The sequence below is a fragment of the Bombus pyrosoma genome, linkage group LG18 (assembly GCF_014825855.1).
Source record: "Bombus pyrosoma isolate SC7728 linkage group LG18, ASM1482585v1, whole genome shotgun sequence".
Classification (NCBI taxonomy): domain Eukaryota; kingdom Metazoa; phylum Arthropoda; class Insecta; order Hymenoptera; family Apidae; genus Bombus; species Bombus pyrosoma.
Genome location: NC_057787.1, coordinates 3,185,626 through 3,209,097, shown reverse-complemented (window position 1 = coordinate 3,209,097; position 23,472 = coordinate 3,185,626). Strand labels below are relative to the sequence as shown.

Genomic DNA, 23,472 nt, shown 5'->3' with positions numbered 1-23,472 from the left:
TTACGAAGCCGACTCATAACGTTTCCTGCGGCTCACGGTGTTAACCATACATCGTATCGCGACACGTCGGTTTGCCCACAATAACCAACATTTTGGAGCTCTCGACGTTAGCTATACGTCGGTTCATCCCCCCGCTTAAATCCTTCGGCTACTGATGCGATTAACAACACTAGGTCAGCTGTACGAACAATTTCCTAACCTAGAAATAACCCGACCTTCTTCGGCTCGTAACACATCGTGCACAACTATAATGTATTGTTTTTATTGAAACAAAAACATGATTATATATTATATACTTTTTTATTTTCATTATCTAATTACTATAGTGTAAATAATTAATTCGAATTAAATATGTATAGTACATTTAAGTACATATCAAAAGACCCTAACTTTACCGTTAATTATTAAATAATAGTTATATAACCTTCGATATTATTATTACTCTTTTTTGACTGAGAATCAAACAAAATCTGTTACAATCAATTAAAACAATGAATAAAATATTTTTTACGCAAAGTACCTTACATAACATTTTCTATATATTCTACAAGTAAAATTTCAAATTTTATACTATGTTTACATTATAAACCCAAAATGACAATGAACCATTTTTCGTTTGAAGTTTTTTTAGATACCATTAAAAACTTGAAAATAGACAAATGGATTTTCAAATTGTAATTGAAAATTTTTTAGCTTTTTATTACAATATCGATTCCCAAAGTGACACACCCAAATACACCCACATACACATTAACGTGTTGTATAATGGAAACGTCAAATTCAATAATACTTTATTTCAATTTAAATTGATATTTGAAAACTATATTAAACTCAAATGTATATATATATATATATATAACGTAAGAATAATAGGAAAAGAAAATAATTGTTACTTAATTTTTCGCAATTAAATGAACAGCGAAATTTGACGTGCAGATTTAAAAGAGAAAAGGTGGGAAAGCTTGTGGTACAAATTATGTGTAAACGACCGATGCGTTTCGGTCTGATGAATCTCTGACCAGCTATAAGACATTTCACCATCATGATTACATTTATTTCCTGGACTGTGTTGAAACAAAATACACTACATATATATACATCTATCTTTAACAATTGCAGTGAATAACTTTCTTGAATGAATTAAGATATTAGATTTGCAAAAAACGAATAATAATAATGCTGCATGACCTGCTAAATATCGAATTTTATATACCAGAAGAAACGAAACAACGACAAGACGAATGATTCACCCATTTAATCATTTAAATAATTAATTAGCTTAACCAAATAATTATTTGCAATTATATTTTTTGTAATTTGGTTCAGTTTCAATATTCACAATAATGATATTTATGCTAAACCATAAAATTTTATCTTGTTTTAAATTATCTTATCGTAATATGTCAACGGTCGTTGACGTAACAGTGCGTTTTTTCATAACAAAGGTATGGCCAATGTCACAATGTGACCAGTATTATTAGTGAAATTTTACAAATCATATCGCTTATTAATGAAACGAATAAAATTTTAAAAGTAAATTTTATAAATTAACGTCGTCTGATCAACCTATTTCAACTAAAATTATAAACTTATTAAGAAAGAGTTCATAACCTATAATTTTCAACTTTTTGCTTCGTTTATATTATTAGTTGATAAATTATTGTACAGCAGAGTTTAGCTACGCCAATTATCAATGGAGAAAAAGAGAATGTCTTGTATTTATTTAAATTAGTGATAGCAAGAAAACGCGCGCACGCATTCTTCAATTTCTTATCCTTTCTTTAATTAAAAAAACGTATAAATTTCTACATTAGAGTTTCTATAAAATTACTATCCGTGAATCTGTTAATTAATATGTTTTTATATCTTAAAATATATTAAAAATTCAAGAAAAGGTTTCCATAACCTTAATACCATTTCCTCACATTATATGTTATATTAATATTGTATTAATATTATATTACAATACCAATTACCATATACATATATGTATACCAATATTTGTTATATTATTTAAGATGATATCATAATATCCTCCAATTTTCTATCGCGAAAAATATTCCTAAAATCGTCCACAAACGCTTTAAATTGATATCAACAAACAAATAAAAATTTCACTCTTAAACCAATCAGAATATCATACAAATATATTTACTTTTCCTATAGTAGCCAAACCGAGTACGTAACCGGATGTATTAATCTTTGTTGCAAACGAGTGATATCTTCCTCTATCTTCCTCTATCCCATTCCTGTTTTAATATCTTATACAATTAAAATCTTCAATAAAACATGAGGAAAAGGATAATTTCCCACTCTTGCTTTAGTATCCTATACGGCTAAAATCTCCACGTTTATCATCATTAAAGCATCACTTTCCTCTCCTCAGATATTACGTCTTCATTATCACAAGTGGATATACTTATGATCGAGAAATATACTCTAAACGTTTAGTAACGACAAGAAGGGCAGAAAGGGAGAGAAGAAGAAGAGAGCGAACAGAAGAGACGCGCAAAAGACGATCCTAGCGGTACCCCGGATATTTATAGCAGAAAAAGAATTACTTCAGAAAAATTATGCGCATGTTTACTGACTGTACGGAATCGGCCCGTAAACCGAGGGAAGCGTGCTTCCGCTCCTAGCTTGTGGTCCGCTGATCAAATTCATATGATCGAACAAAGAGGCCCCGCTACTTCTTCCTTGAAACGTCTCGGGCTCAGCCATCTGTGAACTTTGCTCAAAATTTGTCTTAGAATCACTCGTTCGTAGGTCGCTTGTCGAGTTCTTGTAATTAGACATCAGTTGTGGCGATTGTACATCCTTCATCATAGTTAAATCTTCGTAGGATTTATGTAAATCTTGTTGGTTCGGTAAATGCTCCTTCGTCTGAGATTGTTCCAAATTACATCTCCGAGGATAATTTCCACTCTCAGACACAGCTACCATCCGCCATTCGTCAAGACGGCAAGTTTTTTCAGATTTCTTTTGCTTACAGGTTATGTCTCCTCGATTGTCATCAGGGCAACATTCGTCCTGAATGATAGTCGCCTGACCTTCTACAGGGCGATCGTAATTTCGAACGGGAGACGCGTTCATCGTGTTAAACTGTTTCCTCTCAAAAGCTTCTATTTCTTCGTACTTTTCGTTCACTCTGAACAAGTCCAGAGGAGGTGGCACTTTTGTTATTTTCACTCTTCGTAAAGTTAAGCTCGTTGGTTCTCTGCAAGTATTTGATAGATCGACATGTGACGCGAAATATCTGCGAGTCTTGTTGTTTTCTTGTCTGCCTTGTTCGTTTGGGATGTTCATTGATAGTTCAGATTTTGTTCCTGATTTCGAATCACATTGAAGGGATAGATTTGCTGCTAAATTATTCGTAAAATTATTATCCGAAGAATTCGACGTTTTTTCGTAAAATGATAAATTTGGTAGGGACATGCACAGATTTTGTAAAGAATCCCACCTATTTGTTGTCGCTCGTGAAGTGAATTTATCTTTCATCCAAGTTTTATCTTTGTCAAATGGCGTTCCATTTGATTTATTGATCTCAGAAATAGACAAGTCCGATCCTACGATATTTTGTACTAATTTATAATTATCCTGCAATCGATACGAATATTTGGAATCTTCAGGTTCTGTATTTATTTCCTGCTCCTTTAGATTTGAAATATACACATCTTTATTTTGATTTTTGCTCAAGGTCTCGTATTTCTCAGATTTGTTAGTTTTGTTTGTTTCTTGCTGCTGTTGAAGTATATCTTTTGTCGTTTGAGAATTCGAAAGTTGATCAATTTTTTCATTACTACCATTAATTTTACGCTCTCCATTTTGATATTTACCCTCGTTTTTATGCTCCAAGTTATGTTGATAGCACGCCCATGCATTTGATTCGTATTGACTAACTGTATCGCGTTGTTTAACATGATCTAAATCATACTTGGAATTATCCATAGAATTGAACTTTTGGCTAGGTATTAAACTGTTATTTTGAGTAAAATTTTCCATAGGAACTGCGTTATGTAAGCTCGTAGATTCGTTCACTTGACATACCTCATTTTCTGATTTAATGTTCACTAACAATTTTCCATTTGTCGTGGTCGACATAATGCGTCCGTCTTGCATGTGATCCACGTTTACCGAACTGTTCTTCGAATAACTGGTCTTGTGAGAGAACTCGCTATTGCAAATGTCTTCCTCGGCCCCAAGAGTAGTGACGTTCGATTGACACCTAGATTTCCTGTCGTTGCTACTTAAGGATGACTGATTGCTTTGACTGGTGATGGTTTCTGTACTTCCGAATCCGTTATATTTCAACGTCGAGCTGGGATTTTTGTTCTCAAGTTCCTTGGGAAAGTCACCAATATAATCGGTCGCATCGTTGTCTGGTGTGCTGGAGAAGAACTTTCTTCTCAAGTATCTGTTGCGCTCGAAGATCTCGTGCAGTCTTTCTCTGGTTCCACTATAAGCAGGCTCGTTGTCGTAGATCCTATTGTAAATCTGTGCGCAGCTGCCCTCGTTGAAAGAGTTCAAGGATCGATCTGATCGGAGCAACGAACTATGACATGTCTGATATTCATCGGATTCTTGAGTATTTACATTTTGACTTAAAGATTTATTACAATGAGGAGGAGTATAATGATTCTGCGTGTCATGCTGAAGATTCCCTTGATTATAATCATAGAAAAAATAAGTTCTTTCGAATTCTGTCTTCGGTCTCCAGTTCCACCGATATGTCTCTCCAGTATGATATTTTGGAAATTCATTGTTTCCTTGAAAATCTTCGTTCAATTCGTTGCTAGGTTCTATCCAAACAGATGTTGCTTTTTGCATCTGAGGCATCGAATATCGATGATAATTATATCTCAATGGTTGCCGTCTGGGATGACGATGGTTGTTCAAGCGACATAGTTGTTCCAGACCATTTATTTCATTGGCGAGAATGGTCCATTGAGGACTCTTCTCTAGGTCGTCGACGCGTGGTAAGTTTGCATTTGACATTTTCACTTTTTATCGAGAAGTCTTTCAATGTTCGAACATAATACCGTTCGTTAAGGATATTTGCACATTGTCACCTTACATTTGCGAATAAAAATGCTACAAAAAGTATGCACTGTCTAATTGTAGAGGATTTGTTCGAGGGTATGACAAGATTATACGCTTACGAATTTCTACGAAGTTGGTAGAAATTTGATTCTTCAGACATTTTGTATTACTTTTATTATATTAGATTGTCCCAAAAATTTCTTTCGCTTTTGTTTTATTACTACAAAATGGCTCATACATAATTTCACAAAATAATATAAAGCAAAACACGTTGTGCATCTGTTATTTCCTTATAAAACGAAAGAAACTTTTGTAATTTAATTGTATTTGTATCATTTGAATTTTATTTTTACTACATTTATTTTTATTAAGTTGGTACATATGGAATGCCATTTTCCAAATAAAACGTCAAACACAAGTAGTTTCTTCAAAAAACTATGTAGTCAATCAAAGTAATTTCCATGCTAATTGAATGCATTTCCCCAACAATTATAATTTATGAATGACAAGTATAATAAGAATTATCAATTCTAAAGTTAAAAAATTCTTGAATATAAATATCAAAATAATTTATAGCTTAAAATTTGTTTGGTTAGTATGGACACCTTAGTCAAAACTAAATTTACGTTACCAACAATTTGCATAACATACTTTCTAAATCAAAACTCATATAGGATAAAAGGCGCTTTTCAAAGAAAATATTATCGATTTTAAGAAACGCTGAAGAGTATGAAATAATTTCTACTTTATTTGTATTTTAGTTAGACACATATGCAACAACAGCATATTAAATATATGCTTCTGAAAAGCGGCGCAAAGTGCCATAAAATGCTTCTGGTACGGTAACAAATTTCAACTTATTTATATTTATATTATTGAAATTTTCGAGAAGGTTGCAATATTCTTAGTATGCTCTTTAGCAAGTAAATAAGTGACCTAACCGTTATTGTATATGTGTCTAACTAAAATACAAATAAAATAGAAATTATTTCATACTGTTCAGCGTTTTTTGAAGTCGATATTTTTTTGACAAAAAGTCTTTTATTTTCCATTTTTTAGTATCAAGTGATCGATATTACAGGACCAACGTAAAGTATTTTTCATTGTCATTGATAATGCGATAATTTATTTCTATCTATTTATTATTTATTTCAATTTTAATTATTATTTATTTATTTCAATTTTAGTTATGACTAATAAATGAAATATTGTGAAACCCCACATACGAATATGGAATCAATCAACTGTACTCCGTCACAGATATTGCATTTCAAATAATGATAAAAAAGCATATTTATACAACTTAACAGTGCGTCACATATCATTTCGCAGTAAAAGTAGACTTATCTCAAAAACGAAACCGTAGAATAATATTTCCTCTTAAGGAAACATAAGTTGAAGCCTATATTGAGAAACGGAATTTCAAACCCTTCGCTCAGACTACTGCTTTGAAATCATCTCGATATCAGTCTAACAATTGTAGAGCAATCATTAAACATGCGTAAGTGAAATTGAAAAATTCCCTGCAATAACGAACTATTGTCATTGTTAACTATAACAAGGAAAAATTGAAGAAATTTTGCAAACGGGATCGATCGATGGACTATTTATAAAAGATGCAAAAGGTTTTATTCCGATAGCTTAATCCAATCCTGAGTAATCGATGAACATACATAAAAATTGAATTTTCGCAGAAAATTATTAGTAAAATTATTCGTATTAATAATTGCATTCCTTTTCACCCAATGAAATATATATATGTATGATATTTATTTTATGAAAATGGTTCCTGTATTCGAGAAGCATAATGAGAGCGTTATTGTCTCCCTCCCTTTCTTTGTTGCTTCAGTTTTGTTCTAACGTAGTTCGGTATACCATCATGCGAGAGTGCAGGTAGTTCAGTGATATTTTTCTATTTAATTTATTTATTATTTATAATATATTAATATATCTATTATACCAAAAGATTGTAACGAAGTACTTCAACTCCCACTACGATGGTTATGAATCCAGAGACGTGAAACAGCGTTGAAGAGACGAGACTTGTGACCATGGGGGCAAGGGCTTGTCATCAGGAATGGACGGAGGAAACCAAAATGAAATTTGGGTGACGAAACTATCAAACAATAATTATCGATCATGGAAAATCGAGATGAATTGGTACCGGAAAGGCAAAGCACTATTAGACCTGGTTTGACTAATGTCTAATTGAATCCGAATGTCACAGAAGCCCACAGAGTAGTTGATATCGCAAGTGAAAATAAGACGACCACTGGAATTGGCTTAAATCTGGAGGAAAATCAACAGGTCCATATAGAAGAATATTTAAGTGCACATGAAACGTGGAGTATATTAGAATAAGTCCACTAGCTAAAATCCAGAATACGAATTATGCGACTAAAGAACGAGTTTTATCATCTAAAAATGAAGAATGATAAAAGCATGCCTGCTTATTTGGACAGAATTAAAATAGCCGCGATGAATGATATCTAATAAGATATAAGCGATGAAGACGTAGCACATAGATACTTTATTAACCGATATTCCGTCTAGCTACGAGAACCTAAATATGCAATTAACACATTTACAGGACGGTAGATTCACTCCAGTTGAAGTAAAAAGAGTGTTATTGATTGAACGTAATATGAGGATGTCAAGGGGAAACTGAGGGAAATTGAAGGTGAAATGCCCAAAGAGGCTTTGCACATTAGTAAAAGAGTAGTTAAGAAGAAACATAACTGTGCAGTGACAAGATGAAATCGACGATGTGCTTCATCTGTAAGCTTAACGTGCATATGACAAGAGACAGTCGCACGAAATCAGAGACAGGCAGAAAAACATACGAATTCAAGCCGGAAAGGGATTATGATAAATTTCTAGTATCGCTAAATATCGCAAACATGGGGGACAAAAGGCTTTTAAATGGTGGATACATGCAGCACGTGCAAAAGAAGAGAGTAGTTCATAGACTTTCATGAATTAAACTCAGAAATGAACACGATCGCAGACCGAGCAGGACAAAATGGTACAATTTCAAAGCAAAGTGCACAGAAAGCGTAGTGTTGAAGCCCCCTGTCAATGTTAAGCTCAAAAATCTCACAAATTGAAGGAAAGGCAGGCGAACCAGGTATGTGAGTTAATACATTCCGGCATTTATGGTCATTTACCAGTCAAATTTCATTAGATGAAAGCAGATATTTAATAAAATATAAATGTAATACACTTACTGACGTTATCTCTCGAAAAACTATTGTCAAATGCATGGCGGCCAAAGATGAAGCACAAACGCATATCAGAGATTATATGTCCAAAGCGAAATGAGAATAGAACAAAAAGGTAAAAAGATTCAGGACAGACAATGCATTCTGCAACGAGGATATAGCAACTTATTTTAGAGAGCTAGGCACAAATCCCGAGAGGTCTGATGTGGAAACGTCACAAATGGCGTCGCAAAGAGAATTAATAGAATATTGACATGACAAGATCAATGCTCACGTCAGCTTGTTTATCTCAAAAGTTCTGGGTCGAAGCAGTGACAACAGCAACGTACATTATTAACTGGTCATAAGTCAAGTATACAGCATTTACGAGTACATAGCTACCCAGCATATGCTAGGTTGTGTAGTATACCGTCAATTAGAATGCAAAATATGATTACAGTCAAACATGTGAAGTTCGTCGAAGAAAAGATAGGATACGAGTGGATATATAGAAGAAATACTTGAAGTTGGAGATTTGATCAAAGCATGATCAAACGATGAACCTATAAATCAACTACCGAAAACCTTCATACAATTGCGATGCCAGAGAAAGAATTGGATACCATAGGAAAACTATCACAGAAGGAAATAAACGTCACACAAAACAAAGAAAATACAGAAATAGTGGAGGCAGTATACCTAAAGAAGCCAGGAGAGTAAGGCAGGCCAAGAAAAATTATCAAGAACTCGTATGAGCGAAAGGGGCATCCGAAAGAGTCCGACAGCAGGGTATCGACATTGAGAGTAAGAAAATGGAGAGTGACATTAAAGCAAATGTTGTGTAGCTAATAGAGCAGCAAAGTTTAGCAGAAGCAGTGAGCTCGTCATGGGCAGAGAAATGGAAATACGTCATACAGGAGGAACTCGGCACTTTGGAAAGTAAAAAGACATAGTAAATAATGGAATTACCACAGAACAGGACAGCTATCGATTGAAGTGGATATGTAAAGCCAAACGGACACCGAAACAAAAATGGTAAGATATGAAAGTTAAACTAGTTATCTAAAGATTCTCACAGATGAAAGGAATTGATTGTTCAAAAACGTACTTCTCAATAGGAAATTTTTCTATAATAAAGACATTGTTAGCGTTAATGGGGGAATTTAACACTAGAACTACCACACCAGTCAAATTGACTGATTTTACAATTTTATTTGAAAATTCCTACTTCGTGTTATATTTTTCCCCCAATGATGTAATGATTTTCGTAACGATAACTAAAAGAATAATATAATGAGATTTATTTTGTTTTGTATGTATTGAAACTGAAAATAATTTTGTATCAAGGCTACTTATACCAATGCCGGTCGAAATGACTGGTACTTCTTAAATCATAAAAGGGTCCTGCGATCTATTTATCGAACTTCAATTAACCAGTTTCCTCGTTTTGTACAACTTGCCACACGTTTTTCAAATTCTTACCGCGTATCATTCGATACGATGATATCAGTTATCAGAAAAATTCCTGATCGATCGCTAGATCGCTAGATGCTAACACTAACAATACCACAGCAGTCAAAATGACTGGTTCTACAATTTTATAAATGTGTCAATCCTCGTTTAAGGATCATGGTCCTAACATGGAATTCCTTTTGGAAGAAAGTAATAAATCAATAAATATAAAAATATTCTATTATTATGTATGTTTTAAAGACCAGTCATTTTGGCTGGTTTTGGTAGAAATAGCTTCGTGTTAATTATCGGTAGTTCTGGCGTTAACTGGTGTGCTAAGCGTAGACATAAAATATGCATATTTGTATGGGAAATTAAATGGAGGTATTTATGTGCCAATACCGCTGTTTTATGACTCCGAGACAAGAAAGAAAGTAAAAAAGTTAGGGTTAAACACAGAAAAATGGAGGATTGTAGATTGTTCCTGTGTTGCACGGTGTGACGGGGTTATTGTCTCGTTCTTCTTCCTTCCGTTACGTTCTAACGTATTTCGGTATAGCGAGTGCACGTGAGAATGTGATATTTTTGTATTTAATTCATTTATTATGTAAATTAATGTGCAAAAAGACTCTGACTAATTATTTGAGCGCTGCTATAATTTATAATTTATAATTGCAATTCATTAAAATCTGCTTCACTAATACATACTGTATGTATATTTTCATCATTAAACGGAAGATCAATCAGTTTATTTACTGATAGTATTAAACAAGTAGTTACTGTGTCAGATTTTCTTTTGATTTATGAGATTTGATAACATCCAGAAAAATTATCAGGTTATTTACCTATTTGTTAATAAAAGAAAAATTAAAAAAGAATAACGAGCTGAAATTAAATGGGAATTAAATAAGTAACTATTTAATTAATATTTAATTGCATAATTTTCGCATTACGCAAAAATTTAGTATTTTTTTTAAATGTCCCAAGTGCTTCATTTTATAACATTTCTTTTATTTCTTTAATTCTAAAACTGATTCTGTATGTGTCGTTTTATCATAAAATGTATTATTAATAAGTTAATTGAAATTGAATTATTAATACAGAAATTGGATAATGAATTTCTATATTTCCACATTTATGGTTACAAAAAGTATTGAATTCTTATTCCTCCAATGAACTTTTCTAATCATACAAAAGTTCTACTAAATAATACGAAATTTAATAGATTTGAATTCAATCAATTAGTATGTAAATATAATACAGTTGTGTCGAAATACTTTTCGTAGTCACCGTATATTATTAAATAAAGATACAATCGATAGCATCGTACTGTACACAACATTAAATACTTTGGAAATTAATTGTATCAGAGGTACCGTTAATTGAATCGTAATCAGGAGAATTTATATAAGGTGTCAGAGTTAAAGTACTAAAAATATTTATAAATAGATTCAAAGATTATAATATTTGGAATATAATATGGTGCCAGCAACGTTTAATGTTTCTAACAAGGCTCAAACATCTAAGCTATTTTTAAAATATTACTTCTAATAACTTCTATGATTTTGTTATTAATTGTTTGAAGCGAAAGGAACTACACCTCTTTTTCATGTAAAAAAGGCTTCCTTATTTGCTTGATGTATGTCTATACTATAATCTGTTATACTTTCCTCACAATTTCTAATACGTGTACTTTTAAATGAAGTCAAAGAAAATTTTTCTATCTTTAAAATTTCTATCATTTATATAAAATTACAATAACCTGGAAATATACTGGCAAGATTAATATTCTGAACAACTTTTTCCTATAAACCGCACGACTTTAGTTTACAAGTTATAAAACAATTTATGTTTAATAATAATATTAAACCTGTATTATATAACAATGTATTTTATAAATTTTTCTTCTGTGAACAATTTTTCAATGACAATAGATGTAGTCGTCACATTTTTAAACAATCGATGACCGAAATAAAGTGCAACATTTCATACGATATACTCATTGAGAATTATTTCACGCTAGCATAGCTAACGGTGCAGTGACCGGACACTACTCTGGCCCAACCTACAACCCATTGTTATTTCTTTCTCATTTGTATAATTTAAAAAATAGTTATCTCTGTTATCAGTGGGTTAAGTTTAATTTGAGCTACATAAAAATGCAGCAGCTTACTCCATAATGAAGCGTAATTATAACCTAAATGTAATTGAAGTTTTTGCCAATATCTTAAATATCTGAAAACTATGAGCGAGTAACAGAAATATGTATAGAAAACAGTTGTTCAGAGTGTTGGTCTTCATAACATATTTCAAGGTTATTAACACGTTGACTGCCAGACGAATTTTCCACGGTTTGCCCAAGGCGTGAACTTTTCATTATGCGATGCATATTACGTTGAAATATTATTTGCAGCGAATAAAATGAGTTATAAAATCATGCTTGAAGCATTTTTCGTGGTGAGGGCCACCGGTGACCTCCACGGTGTTGTAGACAATTATTACGATTGTCCTTTTGTCAAATAATCGTGCTACTTTTAATATTTGCTGCGACGCCGGTCACCGGTAGCCCTCACGGCGTTATAGCCAAATCGAGTGCCGGTCACCGGTGACCCCATGGCAGTCAACTTGTCAAAATCGATGAGGTCATCCCTATTCCCAATAATTATCAAAATATCACATGAAAATCTCTTGACCTGTCAATCATTACTTGAAAATTATTACCTGAAAATAATACCTACTCGAAAATTTCTTATTTTTTATATTTTTACAATTAATACTTGTATATCCTTCGTCTATTTTGTATTATTTATAATATGAAAAACATTGATACCTTGTCATTAATGGTAAATAAAATACTTATTCTTAATAAATTTAATGGAACATCTATAGATATAGAAAAGTAAATAGATATTTCGTCAATTTTTATTTAATCGGTTAGAAATTTGATGCAACAATTTTTCTTGGAACGAGGACTTTAACTAACGTCACGGTTGTCGCGTACTGTATGAGGATCTTCGATATAGTAAAAAACTTCCGGAAGTTTGTAATACACCGCTTTCATGTTTTCATACGGCCAAGTGTTTCTATCTATTAATTGAGAAAGAGAAGATAAATCAAAAACATAATTAAAAAACAATTATATTTTTTCTTAGCGAAGCGAATGAGAAACAAGAGGCACCTGAGAGAGACAAAACACCTATTGCACGCACAGATGCTCTTCTTCCATGACAAAATTATGAAACTGTTCAAGTTTGGAGAAAACGAATTCTACGGAAAATAGATTAAAAATTTTCGAAATAATTAACAAATTAACAAGTAACTGATCATTTCTGTTGCGTTTATTTCTCTAGTTTCTTTAGCAGCGATGTTGGACATTGATTTTGATAAACAAAATTTTACTGAGAAGTTACAATAAAAGTTATCAATTTGTTGATTAGTTAGGAAGATTGTACGAGTTGAATGCATTACAGGAAGAGAGAAATGTATATAATAATTTTATTACGATATATATACATATTATAAATATTGTAAAATATCTGAGAATGTTTAATGATTTATAAGTATTACGTTCTGCTACAACTCATAATAGTCTGTATCATAAATAGGAATTTAAAATTTGTATAAAAATGAAATTCTGAAGATGTAAAATTTTCTATAAATTTGCACTCTTTGTATTACAATTTATATTATATAGCTGTTAATTAACAATGCGGTATTATTTACAAGAGTTAAATTGCAGAAATAATATTTAGAGAAACTTTTCAGCCAGCTCCTTTCGATCAAGTGCAGGATTAATTGTACGATGATCAACGATGAAGAATGGAAAGTATATTTTGATTGAGCAACCGGGTAGCCTCTCAAAAACTTCGTGGTCATTGGCATCGCGATCGACAGGATTTTAATTAGTATCCTTAATTACATAACGAAAACACGCTTCACGGCATTGATAAAATAAATACAACTGATCAGACCTTCGCCACTTTAATTGGCTGCCTAGATTAAGAAACAGCCGGTTTTAAAAGGGAAACGAATTTCTGCGAATCAACTCGCGTAATAATTTCTAGAAACTTTTATTAGGAAGATATATAAGCATACCAAGTACGTTCTCCAACACATTTTTCGAAATAAATGATCGAATATAGCAACTTACATCGGATTATAAATCGTAATAGAAGAGAATTTTTCGAAATAATTTATAAAATGAGTTCACAGTAAATTTATCGATTCATAATTTTATTAAATAACCAATTCTAATAGAAGAAGATTTATTCCAGAATATTAATCATACATATATAAAAACTTAGCAACATATCCTACAACCATGTGTAAATAAAGAATTAAATGATTGTGCAACTTCTCAATAATAGAAAAAGCACCCACCAGTTGCTATGCGATTTCTGAAAATTATAGAAATTAAGTTTTACGTAAACGCCTTTTTAATTGCTAAATAGTTTTCTGTAAAGACTAATAAATATTTAGGGACGAAATATTTCACGCCTTTAAAATCAGAATGATAAAAACTATATTTTCACAAAGTTTCAACTCTGTGTACTAAATTTTACATAAATAATTGACAATCGAAGATAGTGCTATTTTCGATGACATCTATCTATCTAAAATTGGTGAGATCTCATTTGATAGATGTTTTTAACACCTATAATTTTTATTGGAAACGTTTTGCGATCCGATTATTAGGTTCGTTATTATGCACAAACAAACCTGTCTCTGACAACTAAACACGATTTTTCTAAATTGACACAAGAAAAGGCAAACTTGACTGAACCTATTTAGTATGGAACAGTGTTAATCGTAACAATGCGGTGTTTCGTAACACTTTTTCTCTACTTATTTAAGAATTATTGTTTTGGGAAAGGACGCGAAGTGCACGGAAGAAAGAAGAGTCTGAAACGAGCTCACCTTTATTCTAACGAGAAAATATTTATAAGCTAGCAATAGGGTCGTATATATTTAAATTCAGTGCTCAGCTCAACGAGGCACGGTTACTTTGTTACACTCGCGACATGATCTTTCTTTGGGAAAGGTGTTACTTATGGTCTCATAATCGGCATTCTATTCAAATAAGCAATACCATCCCCAATGCACGTTCTGGAGCTGTTTGTTCACAATTCAGAGAAACGATTTTACTATAAAGTAGCACGTTCAATGAAACCACTGCCTTAATGAACCGTTTCTTTTTGTCGTTTTTACCAGAATTTATGTAACGCCATTGTCGATATGAATTTTAATAGCAATTAGCGATTCAAGAAATTTTATTGCACTTATTGCTGCTGCAACTACTCGCAATTTTAATTGTCTCTATAATTATTCTAGAATATTATTTTCTCAAATTATATGTTACTTGTAATACGAGGAATTTTAGATTATCAGCAAAAAAAGAAATAAGATGGACCAAAGTTTTAGAAGAAATGCTTTCTTTCAATTCTTTTGATAAAAATAATAAAATGTACAGTTATTTTCTATTTTAGAACCAAAATTTAAGTGGGCGAAAATTATTTTATAAGTTCTAAATTTTACGAGTAATATAGATTAGAAAAGAACGCTTTTATTAATAGAAATAAAACTTCAAATAATTAAGAGACTCTTATTTTACTGTGAATTGTGTTTAACAATTTTAGAAATTAATATTAATTGAGGAATATTATTTTAATTTTACATGATGTATTAGATCTGCTATATTTTCTATCTCTCCATAAACGAAAAGAAATTTATTAATATTATGAAATTTGAAAAATGTAGATTTTTGAAATTTATGTCAATGCCAAAATTAAAGCAGTCTAATTTTAGTAAGTTATTTAATACGAACAACGTTATATAATTTATAAAACTTGAAATATACGACACAGAATATATAAAAAATAAAACGTAATTTATAAAATTTAGGCTGCGTTCAGTTTCGATACTATTACGTCACAATAAAGCACACCTGTTCGAAATGTTCGAAAGTATTCTATGCATATTGACAACAAAGGTATGAACATCCTTTTAATATATTCGAATAAAATCTTTCTCACAGTAATATTTTCGAAGGTCAAATATATTTAAAAAATTCATACATGTAATTATATACACAGAATGATGTCGAATGTGCGATACAATTGGCTAAGAAGTGCTTCTGTGTACAATAAAAGGAATAGGTTGAAAATGTGGAATAAATTTTTTTCTTATAACACTCCGTTTACGAAAAGATCGAGTTTGAAAATTTGTCAAATATGCTAAAGCTTGGCTAAGTACCAGGCAGATATGAGTAAACAATCAGAAGGAAGTTGTTCTACGTGCGAAAATACAGTCAGAAATTAAAAATACAGTTCTGCCGTTTGAGCTTCATTTTTAAGAAAATAAAGTTCGTGTATGTTTAATTAAGAACTGGTATGGTACACGCGCATGGCACATTTTTAAATTCGATTCTTTTTCTCAGAAACAAAGCATTTTATGAACAAATTTAATTCTATTCTTTTGACTTATTTTCGCGTATAGTTTAATCTCCTCTCGGTTATTTACTGCTGTTCACTGCGAAATTAGTCATGTTTAAAAATACTTGTCAACTATACAAATTCGATTTTCTCAGAAAGGGAGCGTCGTGTGAAAGAATTTTAGTCTATATTTACGACTTATTTTTTCACATAGAATCAGCCTCAACCCGGTTCTACCATCGGCTACGAATCATCGATTAATCAAAATTATACTCAGATATTTAATATTGGTTTGTTTGAATATTTAACAATTATATATTGCAATAATATAAAATTAAAATGTATCTGGTTACGATCAAGTGTCTTTTATATTATTTAGCATCTTTTAAATTTGCCAAACTATTTTACAGCAATATAATATTTCAACTTTCAGAATAACACGTCAATCCATCGACTCAAATTTCTATAAATTTAAATATTTAAAATAATCGTAAATAAATATTTTTCAATTTATAATAATTTATAAAGTTCTAAGAATTCATTATTAACTTTTTAACAGAACGAATAGAAATTTTCCTTCAGAAAAATTATTATTTCCTCCGTTATTTGTTAAATTATTTTACAAAATTGCTGATAGAGCAGCGAAAAAAATTCGCCGAATTCGTCGTGATTTCATATGATGTACAATTCATCGTAATCCGGTCACGTGGCTCCCATTAAATTTGCCCATATAAACTTGTCATACGAAGCCTCGAAAGGTCACTATACCACACGTTTGTAATTAACATTCAAGACAGGAGCTAATTAAACTTGCAAGACATTATTCACTCATGACCTTGCACACGTTCTTCCAAAACTTTAACTATGCTTCAACTCATCGTATTTAAAGGAGCTTTATACCTATTTATAATCCGATATCTTTGAATTATCTTATCGATTACAACAAGATTTCGGGACCTTTGTTCAACTCATTACACTTTGCACTTTCCACGTGACATCACTTAATACAACTTTAAAATCATCTTCTGATTTACTCCACCTTCACGTTTATGGACAAATTGAAATTCATGTTACATCACACTACTCGTATTTAAAATTGGTATTTAATGAACAATTTAATATTTTAAGAATCATACATTATGATAAAAATTAGTAAATGTACAGTATGAAACTACAGCGTGAAAATCAAAATAAAAGTGAAACATTTACTCGAAAATTTTGAAAATATAATTTTTATAATTTTCGTAACGTTAATTAAATTTAAAGATTATCAGATTTAGTTATCAAAGAGTTCTTCATTCTTAAAAATACGGTTTTAATCTTCTTAAGTGATAATTTGAAAATTTACGAGGTTTAGTTATCGAGCTTATTAGTTTATCACATTAAAAAATTTATCCAAGGTATAAGAAAATTTAGTCTATTTCGAATTTGAAACATTTTTTAAAAACACATAGGAGCACTATTAAACTTCATAACGTAGTCAGATTATTCAAGTGAAACAGAAGGAGAGAACGCGTTGATGGAAGACACGGAAGTAATACCACACTGAATAATGGGCGGGCAATAAACGTATCGTGTGTTCACGTCGAAACCTGGCGAGCACTCGCGGCACGTTTCACGCGAACAAAGCGACGCTTCTTCCAGACTACCTACACGGAGGCTTGTATTGCGAAACAAGCGCGCCGATGATCGTCTACTGCAAACGTGAATTCGCCGCGGCTTTTCGCGCTCCCTCCTCCAACTACGTTCACGTTCGCTTTCCGTGTCATCCGTATTTTTGCCACGAAACACTCAAATTCTTCGTGAAGGTCAGTCGTGCGTGCATAACCATCGCAATATTCTTCGCGTTTGTGTGCACTCTTTATGTGAGAATTTATTGAAATATTGTATAATTATTAAGCAATCGATTTTTATGTAATTTCGTATTTTTATTGACATAATCAAGGAAATGAAACCTGTATAAAGATTAACGTGTATTTTGAAATTTTCTGTAAATGTATAACACGCGAGTTAGTTAGTTTGTACGTAGAATATTTCATAAATTACGGATTTAATCATTTTATATCATAATCATCGTCATATTATAATCATTATAAGTGTAATATTGGATTATGTGATTTTTGCTGTAAGAAAGTTTTTCTTGGACGAAGGAAAATAAAATGTGATAACATTTTTATGAAATGAATCGTAAATTATCGTGTATTTATGTAAACTTAAATAAATTTAAATGTAAGAAAACGAGGAACATTTAAATAAGCAAAACGTACAAGATGTGCATGACACACAAGATATATAAAATATATATTTAAAATATGGTACTTGTTATAATATTTAGTGGATGAAACAAGCCTCTGCTTAATATATGAAGATATATAATATATTTGCAATCGATTTATACTTAACAACTATATGTACTTGATACTGACCAAAGGAAAAAAGAATTTTATTTTCGCCTTATTTTATCAGTTGTTTAATGTGATGTTAAAAGGACGAATAATTAGTGGAATAGTAATATAAAAATGAAACGTGGTATTTATTTTAATTATGAAAAGAGAGCTTGAAAATAATTGCTACAGATTTGTTTAAACGTGAAACTTTGTATTGCTTTGTTTTACAATGCTATGATGTTTATTAGCAATGAAACAATTCTTAGGGCAGAACTTCTAAAAACCTTAAAAACGTATTCTGAAACCTGCGTCTTGTATATTTCTGTAAATTTCTTAAGATTTCAATGGCCTTGAGAATTTACAATTTTATACATCTTGAAATTATCGAGTTTTTAATATTTGATGTTTTATACCGAAATGACTGCATGAAATATTTACAAGATAATATACGAAGCAATTACAAGATATGTAAATGTTAAATTCTATAAACAATAAATTTTTAATATATTTCCTTTTTTAAAATCTTCGAAACTTTTGTAAATTGACGATTTCCAAAACATTCAAGTTTTCCAACTGTATTTTGGTTCTCCAATAATGTTAAAACGTTTGAAAACATTATTTTCAGTATGCTTAAAAAATTAATAAGGATTGGAAACTAGCATTATAGCTTTCAATGTTCAAGTTCTTCCAACGACCCTTTGCAATTTTAATGTTGTTATATCTCTTGAGCTTAGGAACATTTTATTTGAAACGAAGATAAAAATCTGTTCAATTATTTTATTATTTTTATTTTAAAACTGATTTATATATAGGATGCATCACAAAACGTGACCAGTTCTGGTTATTTTGTTGTTAGGTCAAGTAGGTTAAGTTAGGTCTGGTTAGGTCTGTAGGTCAATTGAAAATTCTATCGAAAAGCGACGAATTTGGCAAGTATCAGAGCAAACATTCCTTTTCCGCAGAACCGAAGAAAAATTTGAAAAAAAGCCATCTAAATTTGCCAAAATATAATTAGTTTGCCATCTACACAAATGTATCGAACCTGGTAGATACAATTTTGAACATTCTCTCAATTAAGGTAAAGGATACTCTTTTGATGTTCCTTTGGTTCAGATGACAAAAACATATTTGCCATAATATTTGCCGTGTAAAAAAATGAATAAGTAGACTTATCTATGGAAAACTTGAAAACATCGTAAAAAAAAGAATAGAAAAGAAAGTTACTATAATTATTTTAAAACTTGCTTTGAATTATGTTCTACCACCTACCAGACAAAAATATTTTCGGGTGGCTCAACTGATCATGTTTCGTGATTCACCCTGTATATGATACGTATATATAGGAAGAGAGAAAAATTCAAGGAAAAATTATATGCGTACTCAAACGAATTCATAATCGTTTTATAATAACTTTTAGCTAAATTAGATAATATTTTATCTAGATAATCAAAGTTATTGAAATAATATTCAGTGCTGATATTTTCAACGATGTACACACGCACGCCTGATTTCCATAGTCGAGTATTTATCAATATGTGAGATTTGTGGTATGAAAGATCACATATGTGCCTATTTGTTCCTTACTATAGACGATAATTGAAATTTTCAATTTGTGAACAGACTATATGCATTCTTATACTGAGTGTTTCATTTCAACACATAAATAACTTTAAACAAGGCAATTATGAATATAAAATGAAAATTAAAGTATCTGGTAAATTAATTATTTTCAGACACTAATCCTTGAATACTTTTCTACAAAAAATAGAAGCACGTGTACCTATAATGCATAAAAGCACATCAACTTATACTTTTAAAAAATTCTTAATTTATCCTACTTAAAAATCTCGCAAGAAATAATCTCGAGGAAAAAGAATTATGAATCACAATGTACGTCATTCTAAAATAATTTTATTGTGACATAATTTTCTCTATCGATAAAAATAACTAAGCTTTAGAAATACAAAAGAAAAAAAAAAAGAAGCATTTTGTATAATGAAACGCACATAATATATTTATAATCAATTTCTATAAATATTCGTATATTTCGCGTAAAGAACGGAAAGTCATAAAAAACTCACGATTCCACGTCACACTTCTTGCAACGTTTTAATATTATCTATCACGAAACATTTCTTGCGATAAACAAATATTTCTTGTTTTTAAATATATTATCAGTTATTATACTTGAGATATAATTAGAAATGTGAACACTGGTTTACTGGAGAGCAGCCAATATGCAACAAATAACCTCGTAGATGCCGATACACCAATCAGATTATACACAAAAATGGTACCTAGACGAGGACCCTGCCGGAATACATGGTCAGAGATTAGATAAGTCCCTACACATAATCGATATCACCGTGATACGATCCACTTCGCTTTTACGGCGTATGCGACAGCAAGGTTTAATTGAATCAGCCATGATTCCAATAAAGAACAAACTTAAATAAACGTAGTTGTCATTGTCAAGGTCTACGTTTCACGTATGTGAGACGTATGAATGTGACCTGCATATGATGAATACAACGTGAAATTTTTGGCGAAGAAACAAACGTGTGATATTGAAAAATTGTAGTTTAATATCTGCATCTCGATGAAGCGCGCATACTGTTACAAATAGTTAATATATTGAAATTGCTGTTTGCATTAAATAGTTCAATATTGCTCCATCAAATGTTGTATCAATCGAAACCACGAATAAAATATATAGAACTAATAGTTATCTGATATAATTGTAAAAGCAACTTTGGTAATTACACGGATCAGAGCATCGATTCCAGAGATTTTCAAATATTTTGTCAAGATCAATGTTCTGAATATGTATAACCGCTACTCGGCTTTAGTTTTTGAGGTATTCATAAAAATATTTTCCATATTTTTATAAATTAATTAATAAGTTTATGTACGGACATGATTATATTATACATGTGTTTGTGACATGCAATGCGTTTATGCGTATTATGTTTAAGTATATAAAGGACAAGAAAGGAACATAACTTAGGTCAAAAGTTCTATCAGTAAAAGACAAACTTTCTTTCTTTGATACTTTCAAGTTTGATCGTAGGTTTAATAAGATAATACATAAAAAGAAGACATAAATCTAATTCAAACCTAATAGAGCTAATCGAACCCAACTCACACCAAAGTAAAAAGTATCAAAAATATTTTTATATATATCATACAATATGTCGTATTTCTGAAATTACATACTCAGAATAATGATCCTGATATACATATAATAATATATATATTTGAAAATCTTTGAAATCGTTGAAATGCGCTCTGATCTATATAATTACCAAAAATTTTAATTTATATCTTGAATTTTTAGGATTAGAACGTAATATTGTTTGTAAAGATTGTGTAATTTTACGTAATTATTGTGATTGCTGAATTAGTATTCCTTTAAGTTGAGGACAGCATTTCATATATTTAGATGTTTGGAAATTGTGGCAGCTTTTTGTAAATTGCAAATTATATCATTTTGTAAATTGCAATATATATTAATTAGTTTAAGTAGGGTAAACTAAAGACTAAAATAGAATAAACGAATTATTTTAAATTGAGACAAACTTAAACCTCAAAATATTAAGTCTTTATTTTCTACTTCCATTACAAGTTAATTTAAATTTCTTTAAATGTTAGGAGCAAAATATGTTATTATTGAAAGTCATAAATACTTTAAAATTGGGATAATTTATATTGTAAATTATAATCCTTTGAGCGACTGAATAAAAAAGCTATTCCACATCAGGATAAATTTAAGACTTCAAATATTAAATCTTCTTTCTACTACTACTGTAACATTTAACGAAAACTTTCAACTATCAATATATTTGATTTCTTCTCCAGGAATTTTAAAGGATTTCAGGAAAATAAATCTAACATTTTAAAATGATATATTCATTAAAAATATAACTAACGTATTCTTAACATTAAAATCAGGTAATCTCTTCTGTATAATGAAAAACATAATTTTTTAATTTTATTTTTGCAATAAACTGTATTTTCTCAACACATATTAGACTAATAAAACGTCACCAGAAGGGCTATCTTTCAGTACGCAATATTTTATTTCTCCTAAACGACAGTAGACAAATTACGAAACGCATATTTTTATGTAATGAATTTTTCTTCCATCTTCATTTTTAATTGTTTAGCTTTTACTAAAATGTTTCTTATATGTGTGTATCTTATATATTTTTTAATAGTATTTTACGTAGGTAATGCATTTTTTAAATATATTTTATGTTTTATATATGTTATATACATATATTTAAAATTACGGACATTCAATATCTAATTCGAACAAATGTTCTGGATTCAAAGTAAAAATTATTTACCTCTATCAGTACACACACAATTCTACCAGTTTTCTTGCTCGAGAAAAGCATGTTGATTAAACAAGTACCCGTGGAATAACATTTTAGATACGAGAGAATTTTAAATCCTCAACAGGATGATAATAGAGATAAGTTTTTTGATATTCGCGCAAACAATTGTATTGTTGAATTATAGCGGCACTCGACAGCAAACCTTTCAACGGTTTCTGACCCCTGACTTGCTACGCAAAGACCCTATCCTTCGGACAAGATGATTCAACTAGCCTAAGGACCCGCTATAAATCTTAGGATTTTTCTAGCTAACGTCCTTCAAACGAACAAATAATTTTTGTCTTAGTTCCTCTACGCTCCTTGACTTATATCGCGCACTCTGCTCAATCGCTATCTTAACTCATCGTCTATCAGTCGTGTTGTAACAGAAAAGTGCGAATCGTTAGTTGTAATCGCGAGTTCTGCGTAAAGTGTCGAACTCGAAAATTGCTAATAAATATACTGTTTAAACATCTCTGAGTGTTTCTTTGGCACCCTACACGTCCTACACCAAAAACCACCAAAGAATATGTTCGAGAATTACACGTATAATTTAAGGTATTCATAAGATAATTGTTTATTT

At 30.9% G+C, this 23,472-nt stretch overlaps 2 protein-coding genes across 2 annotated transcripts in view; both read right to left on the bottom strand.

Annotated features, from left to right (window-relative positions):
- The window catches only part of LOC122577337, a 345,413-nt gene that overhangs the window by 24,197 nt on the left and 297,744 nt on the right, over positions 1 to 23,472 (bottom strand). The gene's annotated exons all lie outside the window — the stretch shown is intronic.
- On the bottom strand, positions 3,056 to 21,815 carry LOC122577333 (homeobox protein 4-like). The gene is given in 3 exon segments (XM_043748621.1): positions 3,056 to 3,272; positions 3,274 to 5,260; positions 17,024 to 21,815. Coding segments are annotated over 2 exon segments (1,794 nt in total). The 5' UTR covers positions 4,996 to 5,260; positions 17,024 to 21,815; the 3' UTR covers positions 3,056 to 3,200.